Source organism: Trematomus bernacchii, unplaced genomic scaffold (assembly GCF_902827165.1).
Source record: "Trematomus bernacchii unplaced genomic scaffold, fTreBer1.1, whole genome shotgun sequence".
NCBI classification, from domain to species: domain Eukaryota; kingdom Metazoa; phylum Chordata; class Actinopteri; order Perciformes; family Nototheniidae; genus Trematomus; species Trematomus bernacchii.
The window spans coordinates 3,614,700-3,629,707 of NW_022988097.1; the positions used below are offsets into that span (position 1 = coordinate 3,614,700).

The 15,008-nt window shown below is 39.1% G+C and overlaps 1 protein-coding gene across 1 annotated transcript in view; it reads left to right on the top strand.

Moving 5' to 3' along the window:
* pigg (phosphatidylinositol glycan anchor biosynthesis class G) overlaps positions 1 to 15,008 on the top strand; it is a 78,258-nt gene that overhangs the window by 23,316 nt on the left and 39,934 nt on the right. Inside the window, exons 6-8 of the mRNA XM_034121240.1 lie at positions 292 to 504; positions 9,131 to 9,348; positions 10,752 to 11,036. Coding sequence (XP_033977131.1) covers positions 292 to 504; positions 9,131 to 9,348; positions 10,752 to 11,036 — 716 coding nt within the window. The remainder of the gene's footprint in view (positions 1 to 291; positions 505 to 9,130; positions 9,349 to 10,751; positions 11,037 to 15,008) is intronic.

Consider the following 15,008-nt stretch of genomic DNA (forward strand, 5'->3'; position numbering starts at 1 on the left):
CAGATTCCATGAATTTTGTACAGACTGATGGACAAGTGAACGTTAGAAAACAACACAGCAAATCAATAATACCATCAAACTACAAAAAAAAGAGGATAGTTATCAGTGCTCTCCTCAAAAAATATTAGTCGACATACTTTTGTTTTTGTCTAATTGATTAAATTATATAATCCACAAATCTCCAACTGAGTTTCAAAACAACTGCTTTAAATCTTAGAAAAATGACTGGATTTGAGAAATCCAAGGATCCTCACTGTTTTGCTTTTTTGTGTTTCTGCCCTGTGGTCTCAGCGGGCATGGAGAAGCCTGGAGTGGTGGAGCAGGTGGACCTGCCTCCGACCCTGGCTCTGGGCCTTGGCCTGCCCATATCTCTGAACAGCGTGGGCCGCGTCATCCCGGGCGTCCTGGAGGAGACCTCACTCCGAGACCAGCTGCGCTTCCTGCATCTCAATGGCCACCAGCTCAGCTGCCTGCTCAAAGACAGCGTACCCGATTATGAAAAAGGTAGGTTTACAAATTCCCTGTGTCCTCACTGAAGGTTGGAAAGTCGCCACCTCCTCTGACAGTGAGTCTGTAGTGGGATCAGTGGCTGCATTTGTTAATGTACACAGCGGTGTGAGCAATGCCAATAGAGGGAAGACAGTTCAATTTCAGAAAGAGTTCTTTACAGCCATTCTGTTCTTACTCTATTGAATCTGTCAGAACTGGCAAACTCATAACAGGTCAGTTCCCATTACTCCTTCTTAAACTTCAAAAGCCATCTTTTTGAAATGCCAAAGAATAAAAGTCCAGCAGATATTCAAGATTCTGCTAACTACCTCTTATAAATCTTCTTTATGCTCAGTGACCTTCTACTTGCAGATGTTGAGATGTTGATGTTTACTTCATCACAGTTAAAGCTGCACTTATCAATATGTTTCTAAAAGACTAAAGAAAGAATTAATTAGAACATTTGATTTATTGATTGCTATCAGGGAATACAGTATTTCATCAAATAACAAACAGTTGTTTCAAAAACACATTAGTTGTGCTAGCTTGGAAAAACAATCACTTTTGAGATATTAAGCACTGGGACATTAAACTCACAACACCCTGATGAAAAAACATTGATCGCTCGTAAGCCATCCCTATTTATCCCTTTAAAGTCCATTTTTAGCCCCACCTATAGTGGAAGTAGCACTGCATGCTTGTTAGTGGTGTGATACTGCGCTTCATAGCCATGCACAGGGTTCCCGCGGGGTCTTAAAAAGTCTTACATTTGATAATCTGAATTTAAGGCCTTGAAAGGGTCTTATATATGACAAAACAAATAAGAAAGGTCTTAAATATGATTTAGAAGGTCTTAAAAATGATTGGATTTGAAAGGTACTTCTGTGTTGCGATAGAGAGGCGAAGTCCCTCCCTTTCCGGTGGACCTCCATGGGACCTTATTTCGGAAGAATTATGTATTGAAGTAAATGGCGAGAGAAACGTTATCTTTCGATCCCGTTTGAATTGTGCCACGAATTACACATATGATGTTTGTCAATTTAAAAGATAATTTTGCAAGTAAACCGCTCAATGAACTACATCTCTGGTCTCGCACAACAACACACGTCACCAAGATGACCGTCACTACTGTCTTGCCAAACAAGGGATTGACTACCCTCACTATCACCACAATGAAACACGTCCAGAAGAATGTCATGCAAAGCTGCCTGCCTGCCTGCCTTCCTTTGATTCTCCCTGAACTGCCTGATCTTTTTAATGTTCAATGTTAACCATTTGTGCAGATGGCATGAAGTAGAAAAGATCGCCGATGCTAATGTAGCGTTAGCGTTAGCATGTCTCCCCTGGGGGCATCCGGGCTTAAACGGTGTATGATAGAAGGATCACACCGGTGTGACAGTACTCTTCAAAGGGTTCACGAAATATGACTACTACTCTGCTGTTTAACATTTTGGGTTACTTAATGTTACTTCATGTTAAGGCTAATACAAATGACAAGGCTAAGGCTGTAATGCTAACTAACGTGATCACTTACGCGACTCTGGGATTTGTAGTCTTTCTAGTTTTCATAGTCTTATATTTCAACAGTTTTATGACAAACTGTGACTTTTTTGACATGAAAATGATTTTTTAAGATTGACAAACATCATATGTGTAATTCATGGCACAATTCAAACGGGATCGAAAGATAAAATGTCTCTCCCCATTGACTTCAATACATAATTTTTCGGAAATAAGGTCCCATGGGTCGGAAGTAGATGGGCGGGACTTCGCCTCTCAATAGACTAGGGGTCCTATTTTCGCTCACTATGAATTACGAGCAAAGTTCAATTCCTGTGAAGACAAACCATTAAATTAGCTAAATAAAATGTAAAAATGGCCCGAAAAAACCCACTAACGCTAATTGCGGAAAGCCGATCTATTCGTCATAATGCTCAACCCTACTCTTTAAGATGATAATAAGTCAATGTTGTGCTGCCCTCAAGTGGCCAGAAAAAAATATCTATTACAGAAAGTAAAATGAGAATACCCCATAATTATATATATATATATATATATATATATATATATATATATATATATATATATATATATATATCCCATAAGCTATCAAGACCACATACTGTATGTTAGCTCAGACTTAGACTCAGCGGATCATTGTTGATTTAGATGATGGTTTTATTTGCATTCCACTCACAGTTTTGTGCACGCTGAAAAACAGAGATGGCACAGTCTTAATGGACTCAGAAATTGTTTGCTATAAGTCCATCTCCTCATTATTCATACAGTGTTGTCGACTACATCAAAACAGTGTTTAACCTGAAGCAGTCTGATTAACACGAGGGGAGAATCTCCTTACAAGTTCAATCGTTGCATCACACCAAAGCTCATCAACACTGAAATCTTTTATTAAAAAAAACACCAATTGGAAATTAGAGCTTGTTTTGGATGAAGATAAAACTGGTCTTTCATGCTAGTTAACGGATTGAAAAAAATAAAGATTGATAATCCTCCACATTTTTCATCTTACGGTATGTTTTTCAATTTTGTTGCTGCTAAAATTCCTCTAAAACTGTCATAAATACTGTACTGACAATATGATACTATAGCAGGTTTATGTAGAAGAAAACCTAAACCTAATCCCACCAGAAGCAAAGTATCTAAAAGAGAAACAGGAAGACCTTTTCCTGTCGTGTCAAGATGTAAATCTGTTTACTTATTTTTTTAAGTTTGTGAATAAATGACCTTCCAGCTGCGAAAACTCCTCATGGACAAGCTGTCTGAGGTCTGTTCTTGAACATAAATGCTGCCCACTCTTTGTGCAAATGCATGCACATATCCTCGCTGTGTGCTGCTCCCTACTTTTATCTCGGGGTCACACTGTTTGTCAGAGTTATACATCTCGCATTCTCTCATCTGTCTGCCTCCTGTCTCCAGCTCTGGTCCTCATTTTCACAAACATTGCACACAACAATGGCAGAGATTACCATTCCTCATGTTACATCGGTCAGTTAGTCATTTATGTCATTCTTTTAAATGAGACAGAGGGAAGGAGGAAGGAGTAAACACTTTGATAACTGCCTTGTTTGGCAAATAATTGGACATGTAATTGGGCATTTCAAGATATATGTTTTTCTCCCTTCTTTAACTGATCACTTTATAGCGAACAGGGTATTATTTTGACATGATGACCAAATAATAGTTTGTGGTGCCGATGTTGCTAACAGGCCTCAGCTGACGTTTAATACCGAGACATTTCTGAACACTGAAATAAACAAAAACATCAACTCAGAAGATCTAAAAAAGTCCATAGCAAACATGAAAGGACACATTTAATTTAACACCCAGGATATGAGAGAAAATCAGTGTGTAATCTTCACTGCATAATTAGTAGGATAAGCTTCAAATAGTGTCAATATGAATTGGATAGAAGATTAAAATACGTATGTAAGTCATAGTCAGTCTGACGGAGCATCTGCCCAACCAAGTGTTGTATACTCGTTTTTAGCATTGCTAGGGACATGGCCCTGACGTTGGTATATGGACAGTCGGACTTTAAACTATGTTGGATTACCATTACATTTAAGAAGATCCTAACATTTTTGTAGATCCTCTTAATGAGGGTGACATTTGAGACTTCAAGTTAAATGTCTCAACAAACATTAGTTTGCATTACAGTCAAATATAGCAAAGATATTAAACTCACCCTCACTTTGGTAACCCCGACTTGAAATAACTACTGCCAACATCTTGTGAAAATGTAAGTGACTTCACTGCTTTGCTTCTTTACTAAATACCTCCAACGCTAAAGCTAAATTATAACTTTAGAGCTAATCAAAACATTTTAGCATGCGGAAACACCATACTAAAATGGTGACCTTTGTAAACATCTTAACTGCTTAGCAACAGAAAGTGATGCTGCCTTTGATTTACCTCAGAAGTCAGCAGTCAGAGCTGGGAATGATGTCACACCCAACTTGTTCGCGCTCTAGTACAACAAAGTGAGCTATATCAGTTCTCGCCAGGTTAGCCATTGCTTTCAATAATAAGAAATCATGATAATTGATAACGCATAAGAGGTATTTTTCGCATGTAAACACTATAGCAAAATGTCTACACATAGAGGTTGGACAGCACTGTGTGTACGACTGATCTCATTGGACAATAAAAAGACAGAAGTCTTACAAACACTTTATCAGTAATGTTTTTCCGTCTGTTGAGGAGCAGAGCAGCCTTCTTCGAATTCAAGGTTGGTGGTGGAGAGGTTTCTCTTACATTCAAAGTTAAAAATACAACTTCAGAGGGCATTCAGGTTGTATTTAGGAACTTAGAAAAGCTGACTTCCCAGTTCAAATGGAATGCACTAATAGCATTGTTATTGTTAGCATGATGGCATTAGCATTTAGCTCAAAGAACCACATCGCCTTAAAGACGTCACAAAGCTACTAGCATGTTTCTAGACTCTAAGATTACATTTTCCACATGTACTTTATGTACATAATTACTTTACTTATCTTAAAAAGTTATATTTAACACGTATTATTTAACCACATATTTGTGCCGTCATAGGGCCTTCAGGCATTTGCATGATGGTCACATTTTCAGTACTCGTTTTTTGTAATGCTTCTTATGCTGAATTGTTAGCTAAATGTAGAGTATGTTGTCTAAATGTGTTGTGTCACTAACAGGCAAATACGCTAAACAACAAACATTGCATTTTCCAAACATGATTTTAAACTAACTTCTTACATACCCATTAAAAGAAATTCTCTCGCAGCAAATGTTCTACTCTATTTTGGTCCCTGGTTTCCATAGTGATGGAATGAAATGGAAATTATTTCAGAAGACCTACATTTTGGATGTGTTGATTTTTTTGAATCAGTCCACTTGGGTAATCATGAAGCTTTTATGCAGAATGTAATAGTTGTCACTGCTGGGAGTTTCGCCTGGGATGATATTTTAAGTAGAATGCAGGATGGACGCCTGTTGGGGTCAAACTTTACATAAAAACTGTTTTTCTTTAAAAAGAAATCTGCCTACTGTCTTAAAGAAAATTCAAAAGAGTATTAATGCTCAAAGTTATTTATTCCTCTCAATTGGATATATTTAGGACTTTTCCCTATTGTTTATTCAGTCGCTTATCTTTTGTCTAACCTGCAGAATGAAAGTGACACTTTTAAAGTTCAACTCTGGTAATACAAAGTTTACACAACCTTGCTCTGCCAGCACATCTCACTTCACGTTATCTCTCTGCCTTGTTTCTTTTTGAATGCTGTTTATTTGATGTTTTTAATCCCTCTGTTATCTCAATGAAATCTAGATTGCAATAACTTTATCCAAAGTAAAAGTAATTGAAGTCAGCTCACTTTTCCCAATGGGAACAGTTTGAATTGTCTGACTCCTAGACTCCTCTTTTCCAATCCGATACATCTCATTCCAGATGTCTTTCTCTAATAACCCTGATAGATATTCTCAGTACACAGCTCTGCTCTGTTTTTCACTGTCTTCCTCAATATCTGCCCTCATCATGGTGTGTGATTTCGCGAACACAGGAATGGTATAACCAAACTACTATCTACATTTTTATTGTCCTGCGGTATATAGCACCAAGTTTATTTATATCGTGCATTATCCAAAACCCAATTCAAAGGCACAATGAATAGGACTTGTCAGTTGTAGTTTGTAAACACAACTCCAATTTGGCCCATCTTTCGAAAGGGTTAGGGTCAGTGTCCATGAGAGTTGACCCTTAAAAAGGTTACATTTCATTTTGGGACAAGCTTTGTTCTCTCAACGTTTTTCATTCTGAATCATGGATGTTTAAAGATAACTGGAAACAGCGTTAGAGGCTGGGCCCCATTCATTCCTATGTCATTTGCTAAGTGGTACACAAAGACAAAATGGCCGACTTTCAAGTATGAAAATACCTGGATCTTCAGGTAATTAAGATTACTACCATTGGGCCTATAGAGAGGCGAAGTCCCGCCCTTCTACTTCCGCCCCATGGGAAAAATTATGCATTGAAGTCAATGGGGAGAGAAAGATTATCTTTCGATCCCGTTTGAATTGTGCCACGAATTACACATATGATGTTTGTCAATCTTAATTAATAATTTCCATGTCAAAAAAGTCACAGTTTGTCGTAAAACTGTTGAAATATAAGACTATGAAAAATACGCAAGAAAGACTACAAATCCCAGAATCCCGGTCCCGCATGCTGGCTCTTACGGAACCGACTAACTCCCCTTGTGTGTATGTACAGCTCTCAACATGCCCAGACTTGTAGTGATTTTCACCTCTTTTAATACTTTTCGCCTCATTCTGAAAGAAAGAAGTGAAATGTGCCAACGTGACGGCCGTCTTGGTGTGTGGTGCGAGACGTGAGATGTAGTTCATTGAGCGTTTCACACAAAAAAAAGTGTTACTTCACAGTTTTACGACACATTTTTTTTTTTTTGACTTGTAAAATTATCTTTTAAATTGACAAACATCATATGTGTAATTCGTGGCACAATTCAAACGGGATCGAAAGATAATCTTTCTCTCTCCATTGACTTCAATGCATAACTTTTCCGAAATAAGGTCCCATGGAGCTCAACCGGAAAGGGAGGGACTTCGCCTCTCTATAGAGTCGTTGTGTTTCCCATAAACCCCGCCCCAAAACTGCTGCGTCTCAACCGGTAATTTAAAAAAGTTATCCAATTATTCATACTGTAAAGTTGGTTTAAGCGATAAATATATATACAACGACCTCTTTTTCCCAATTTAGTCAGTGGGTAAAAGGTTTTTGTGGAACAATCAACTGGATTTGTCTATTAGTATCATGTCATGGCCTAATAATTGAATAAGGTTTATCCAAGTGTTCACACTGGAAAGTTGAGTTAGCTTTAATTCTTTGGCCCCATCACATGACTGACACAAGTCTGCTTGGTTGTTTCTCTGAGGTTGGGCACACAATTAAAAACCCCAAATGTTGTACAAGAACACAAAGCTCTTCATAAATCTAACCCTAACCACCTAAGCATTATGCTCTCAACGTGTACCAGAATGATGCTTTAAAATAATGTACCGTGACACTGCTAGGGTCCAAAGTCCAACCACCATACTCTCACAAAATCCTGTGGGAAACACTGGGAGGGGTAGCTTTTGACTCTTATCATAAAACAAATTTCTAGATCCATCACTGTCTGCCTTGTTCAATCTTCATATTGTTTTTTTTCATTTTTCATGTGCTTCTAACCTCAGGCATCTCGGAGAGCCATTAACCAATCCCTGTTCTCTTAGACAGATGAAACATGGCCGGGGCCATCGATATTGTATGATTCATGCCTGTGGCTTAAGGTTCTAATATTTCTACCAACCCCTCTGTCTGGCAAAGCCACACTCACTATTTATCACCCCTATGCCTGATGCTGCTGTGATAGGTGCTATACTGCAAAATATTATTTTTAGAAGCGTGTGTGTGTGCGTGCGTGCGTCCATCCATCCGTTCGTCCTTGAGCAGGTTCCTAAAGCACTGAAGTCAAATGAAAGCAGGCACCATTTCGTCTGCTATGAGTAAACATGTGAATGAGTCATAGCTTGTCATTGTTAGAATCCTGACAAATTATACATTGCTTTTTCAGGACTAAGTGTTTTGTACCACAGGCATTTTATTATCTTTTCAATTTAAGTAACATTATCGACACAGGAACCAGAACAAGAAAGTGAATAGATTTCCATTCAAACCATCCAACATGTTTCAGAATGATTGATGAAGTCTAATATGATTAGTGGACTCTCATTCATAAGGAAACAATTGGTAAAAAAAAAAAGGCACGTATTTTCTTTATGATGAAATACAGCAAGATAGGCAGCACTCTGAGGAGACTTTTTCTGTGAGATAAAACACTTCCCAATGCCTTTGCTTTTTTTCACTTCTTTATGATTTAAGTTTTTATTTTTATTAAGCTAATAGTAAAGAATGGGCATTTCTACCAGCTCTTCTGTTATGAAGTCCAAGCTTATTCTGCTCTGAATGGTTAGCTGGCCGTCTCTGTTATAATCGGTCAACCACTAAGAGATGTCCCTCCCCTTAGCCTATCATGTGTCAGAGCGCTAGCCAATAGAACCGCAAGTGTTACATAGTGATGTCCCTATGTTATGGAAGTAAACAAAGGAGTCCAATGGAGGCGTTTCAGGCAGGTGGAAGTGCTTGGGAGAGAAACTCCCTCTGGAGGAAATGTTGGGATTGTAGCCTTTGCAGACCATTTACATGCAAAGAAACGTATACAACTCACTACAGGAGAGGGGAAACCCCAAAAATCACAATAGGGCCTCTTTAATGTTTGATTATGTAAGTATCTTAAGTACCGTAATTGAAAATCAGAGATTGTATCAGAGATACTTTAAATTGAAAGATGATATTTTAGGACAAATAAACAGTGCAAAATATATGTGACACCAGTCGGGAAACCCATAGAGTTCATAAATGAGATGCTGCGAATGTCCTCATTTTGACTAATCTATATGAATGCAAAAGTTCTAACAAGAAGTTTTAAGTCTTTGAGTACATGACAGCAAAATCAACTAATCCTTTTTAATGCTCCCTCTAAGTCTACTTTGCCAGTTGTTGATACAGATGTCCCCTGTCTGATTCCAGAGGCAGGCTTCGAGCAGTTCCGCGTGGCTGAAAAGGCTCATGGGAGCTGGATGAAGCTCTTCCTGGAGGGCAACACCTCTGAGGTGCTCAGCAACATGGGCAAAAAGGTCCTGAAGCAGTATGTGGAGGCCCTGGCTGCCATGAGCTCGGCTCTCAGCAAACAGCTGGGCAAGTACGACATGTACTCCATGATCGCAGGCATGGTGTTTGTGTTCCAGGTGAGTGCAGCACAATTTAATATATCCTTAGGACTGATCTGAGGAAATGTCTAGAAGGAAATGTTCCTAGCAGTGTAGTTTTCATAAAAAAGCTAGAAGAAAAAGCTTTGGTAAGATTGATTGACCATCTTTCTCGTTTATATTATTTTCTGGGAGCTTTACCACTGCGTCATGGAGTTTGGATAGTTTAGGGCTGCACCTAACTATTATATTTTATTATCAATTCATCTGCAGATACATTTTTTACATTCCTTGATTTATTGGGCGATGGGTGGCGAAGTCCATAGGGACTTGGCTTGGCAACGGGAAGGTCACCAGTTCAAGTCCCGGAAAGACCAAGTGTTACCGAGGTGTCCCTGAGCAAGGCACCGTTCCCTACACTGCTCCTAACACTAGGATGGGTCAAATGCAGAGAAACCTTTTCGTTACATAGTACCTGTGCTACGTAATGACAATAAGTTGAATCTTCTTCTTCTTATTATTGTTTGATCCATAAAATATCAGAAAAGTGTGAAAATGTCCTTCACAAATATCTTCTAGTCCAAGGTGATGTATTTTAATGTCTTATTTTGTCGGATTTGTCTGATCTGATGAAGATATTCAGTATAACAGGATATAAAACAGATAACATGACACATAACATTTTCTGACATGTTTGCATGAAAAAGTACCGAACCACTGAGGGTATTATATTCCTGTGGAATGACTGATCGATCAGTCAAATAATCAGAGCATTTTCCTGAAAATGTAATTGTAATTTGGCATAAAAGCCAGCGACATTATTGTTGATACACAAAGATATCTACTTGCCGTGTAACTTTCAAATGATTAAAACTCACTGGCATTTAAGATGTTCATTATTGAGAACGGGTGCCGACTGACTGCTAAACAATTTTCGTCCATTTCTGATTCAGCAAAGTCAGAAGGACAGTTAAGTCAGGAAAATGTCAACACTGACAGGTTTCATTCCATTTTTATCATGCTACGTTTAGCGCAGATTTGCATCTATTGGCGTCTTTGGATGTAATTGCACTGCATGAAAAATACAACAATTTGAACATATAGGACAGTAGTAGCTCAGTCTGTATGGCCTTGGCTTGGAGAATGGAGAGTTCAAATCCCAAATGGATCCAGTACAGCGTGTGTACTGGTACTTTGAGGGGTGTCCTTGAGCAAAAAGCCAAACCCCCACAATGCTCCCAAACGCTTTCATCATAATATTACAAACCCCTTGCCTAACTTGAAACATGTACTGACGCACTCTATTATACTTAATGAGTGTCCAGATTAGATAGCAGTGCTGTCATCTACCAAAATAAAGAAAATGTCTGTTTATGGGTTTCTGTGGTTGTATAAGTTGAACCAATAGTGATCACAGTTCCTCTTCTCTCCCGGCCATGAAGCTCCTGCTGGTCTTACTGCTGGCTATGCCCGAGGCTCTGAGCGGTGACGCAGCGGTGGAACTTCCTGTTCTCTCAGCTCTGCTCTCGCTGCCTTTCTACCTCATGTGCCTGCTGCTCGCCTCGGTGCACGTCTTGGTGTGCACATCTGCTGAGAGCTCCTGTTACTTCTGCAGCCTCTCCTGGGGACTCGTGTTCGCCGCCGTCGCCTTCTCTTCAGCAATGTTTTGTATTCTGGTCTCTCTGGTAACGCGGAGACTCCCCCTAGGGGCGAGGATTCACGGGAAGGTGAGTTTTTGATAAATATAACAACAACAAAACACAGGTACAGATTGGAACAGATGTTTGCCCTCAAAGGTGCAAACATGCACGTGTAAAACCTCAATATAACTAGTTAAAGAGTTCAGCTGGTCTGTGATTGCTTCATAACAAAGATTATAACTTGCTGCTGTTTGAAAGATACAACATTTATACATTTCATTTATCTATTCCCGCGGGTAGAGAAACACAATCATTTATTTGAGCGAACATTACTAAATCCACTGAGGCTCAGGGGCGATAGCACGCTCTTTTGTGATTTAGCTGAGTTAGCAAAGTGTTTTCTAAAGCAGCCTTAAATCCCTTGAATATGTTGTGGAACAAAGTCCTGATAAAAAAAGAAAGGTTTTGCTAGATTTTCTTGGATCTGTGACAAGTGAAAAATCACTCCACGATAAGGGGCTGAAAAGAAGTGTTTCAGCGAGTGCTCCTTAGTCCATTTGAGACCTTGGCCACCATTCATTTTAATCAAATAGTGCTTGGCTGTATGCACAGCTTATCATGCGTCTTCATGAATGATTGCAAAGAGCCCCTTAATTACTCCTTTTCACTCCGGTATTGCACAGGAAAATGGTTTGGCATTTAAGTGAGGAGTAGCTTTTAATTTTTACATTTTTAATGCAGTAATGTAACTTTAAATAAATAGCATTAAAATAATATTGTCTTAGGGCTTGAGTCCACAGAGATATTCTGGCAGGGCACTGGGCAGAGCCACTGGGCAGAGCCACCTCGCAGCCATTTGTCAACAACAAATGCTCCCAGCACATCCAACTGAGTATGACTGTGCTCACACTTTGTATGAATGAGTTTCACCACTCACAGCCGTCTGACAGCCGTCTGACAGACTAGCAATACACGCTTGCCTTTTATTATCTGTTTGTGCTACCATATATTTGTTTGACAAAGGTTTTTTTTACCATTACAACCAACTGATGAGGCCTGCTCTCACATTTAAGTATGAACGTGTTTCACCATTGACAGCCATCTGACAGCCGTCTGACAGCCGTAGAGCACGGAGGATGAACCGTGTAAGGCAGTAAAAGTAAAATATTGATGACCAGCAACATTTAGGGTCCGCTGGCCAATCTGCTCCGACAAATGGACTTTTGGGTCATTTGTTTTGATAGTTGGAAAGAAACATTCAAAATAAAGCGCTATGCGGACACAGGCCCTTATGTTGACACTCAAAAACATTCAAAACAGTGAATGTGAGAGTTATAGAGAATGAACAATAGGGTGGTCCTTAAAATTGAAAGTCGGAAAGTCTAAGCTCCAACCCCCAGAATTCATTCTATTAGTCAAGAAAACTCTCCTTCCTCAATCTGACAACATTTACCCCTCCCTCATCGACCTTGAAGTTTAGCCTCAGTTGCAGCACCGTGGCTGCTGGTGTGGCAGCCCAGGTTAAACTTCAAGGTCGATGAGGGAGGGGTAAATGTTGTTGGAATTTGAAAAAAATTCACCAGGAGAGTTTTCTTGACTATAACGAATTCCGGAGGTTGGAGCTTAAAATAAATGAATTTGAAAATGTACATGGCACTAAGGACCACCCTAATGAACAATGTTTCTAAAACTCCAGAGTTGGACTGCTCATTCCCACAGAACAACAATGAGATGATTCTGTAACTGATGCTGTTACAGTCTGTTCTGCTGCAGGTTCACTCTGTGTCCCAGAAGTCACAGGCTCCCATAGTTTTTAAAATACATTCAAACCAGCTCACATTTCCTGAAACACACTGCCGCATTGATGAGCATAATCCATCATCTTAAACAGCTTGTTTTTTTGCAGGACTTTATAACCTCTGCAATCATTACACTCCATATCAAAAAGGTTCCAGTCTAGGGGGATTGAATCTGTCCGGATCATTGTTTGTCCACAGCTGGATGTACCCGCCGCTCTCCATTAGAAAAGTTTAGTTTTACCTTTTAGTTTCCAAAGAGAGGCAAAACTGCAGCAAGTCCTCTTCGACTTTTCTTTTAAGATAAATTCAGATGTTGCCAGTCTTACATCTTACTGGACATCTTTCAGTGTTGTGAGGAAATTCCTGGAGCAAAAATCCAGAACACAAGAAATACACAGGAGAACTTTGAACTGCTGTCAGACTCTTACAATTGATGGAAGTTACGCCCCGGATAATTGACGAAAACATTTGCTGATGCATCGTAGTGACACAGCCTCTGCCCAAACCAACCCTCAGGTTCTGTGACGTTCAGATTGACTATCTGACTTAGCATATTTAGTCCTATGATTATCTGATGGAGAGAGTGTTTACAATCTTGCTGAATGCGTATTCAGGAGAAAGTAGGGGGTCATCTCTTAACACAGCTGATGAGAAGAGCCGGAGCCAACAGTGGCTATAGCTAATCTTCATGCTACAGCCCCCCCAAGACCCAGTAACTGCTGTCTGGACTGGCAGAGAAACATAAACTGAGGACAGAAGTGGAGAATTCAAAGAAGGAGACTAGCTTAATAATTTTCAATCCCTTTCAATTCAGTTAAATGCTTATAAAATACAGCTTGAGTTCCTATTTAGGGAGAAAAAAGTTTAAAAATGAAAGGCAAAAATTAGCTAAAGTCATGTAGGGTCTTGTGAAATTATAAAATCACTTATATCAGTGCAAAACCATCTATGGCTTGAAAATGACTGTTGCATTAGACAGCATTAGCTTTAGCTAGGTGTGCCCATTAAAGTGGCAGCTGAGTGTTTAGGTATTATTTGGCTGAGCTGTGTCACTTCCCACTAGCTCTCCATAAACATTTATTGCATTGAAATAATAAACTGATGCATTTTTTTCAATCTTTTGTAAGAGATTCATTACAAACCTCAAAACCTTGACTCACCACCACTGCAACCTTTATGCTCGTGTGGGATGGTCTTCCCTGACCACGCGTAGACTGAAACACTGGCACAAATACAAATAAAAAAACCTATTAGCTCTAATTTTTATAATCATTACGTTTTATCAGTTTCTGTTAAAATGATGCAAACAATATTTTGACTAAATAAGTAATGATAAAATAATTTATTTACGCAAGCTTTATCTTTTTAATTAAATGACACAGAATTATGATCAATATTATGTGAACACATTGTTAAAATTAAACAAACTCAGCTTTTATATTACAAATATAGGCTATATTATGATGAATTCCAGTACACACGAACGCGCACATGACCAATGAGGGCACGAGATAAGTGTGTGCACAGATGGAAGGCTGACAGGCAGGTAGGCCATCCAGTTATTTTAGCCGGGCCGGCTAAAATGATTGGTCGTGCTTTTTACAGTATTACGGCTTCCACAGATGACATTTTTTAATGGATTTTTTGTCAAAGCACTTAAGATATTCATTGCTATCGGGATGTTAAGAGCATTCCATGGAATATAACAAAAAGTGTATCTCGAGCCGGTTTCTCAAACTTACCTACCCCACCTTTAAAGTATGACATGTTGAAATTCACCCTCAAGAAATAAAAGTAATTGCATGCGATGTTGAGATCGCTCCTCTAAATGTGGGCAATATCATATAAGCGTATCAGATATAATGGGACTCAGAAGGTGGAATCTTTCCGTCTTTAGTGTTTGTTTAAATTGGCCTAAAATATGAGTCCTCTTACTGCTGCACCTCTTTGCTCATTATAATTTATCTGTAAAGGTTATATCTCATTTCCCTTCTGAGAAGTTTGCAAAGTGCTGATAGGGTAAAAAAAGAAAATTCAGGAGGAATCCACATTAAGGTTGGGTGAAGGAATAAACTCCTAAATCTATACTCGGGAGCATGTGGAGGAAATATACTGTGGCTCGGGCTTTCTTGAAAAAGACTGTCGAATATTTTTCTTTCAGTTTGAATGTCACACAAATGTCAGAATAATTTGCACATAGCTCAGCTGGCGGGTAATGACTGAGCTTAGTAAAGTGTGCTTCATCATCCAGCAGGGGATT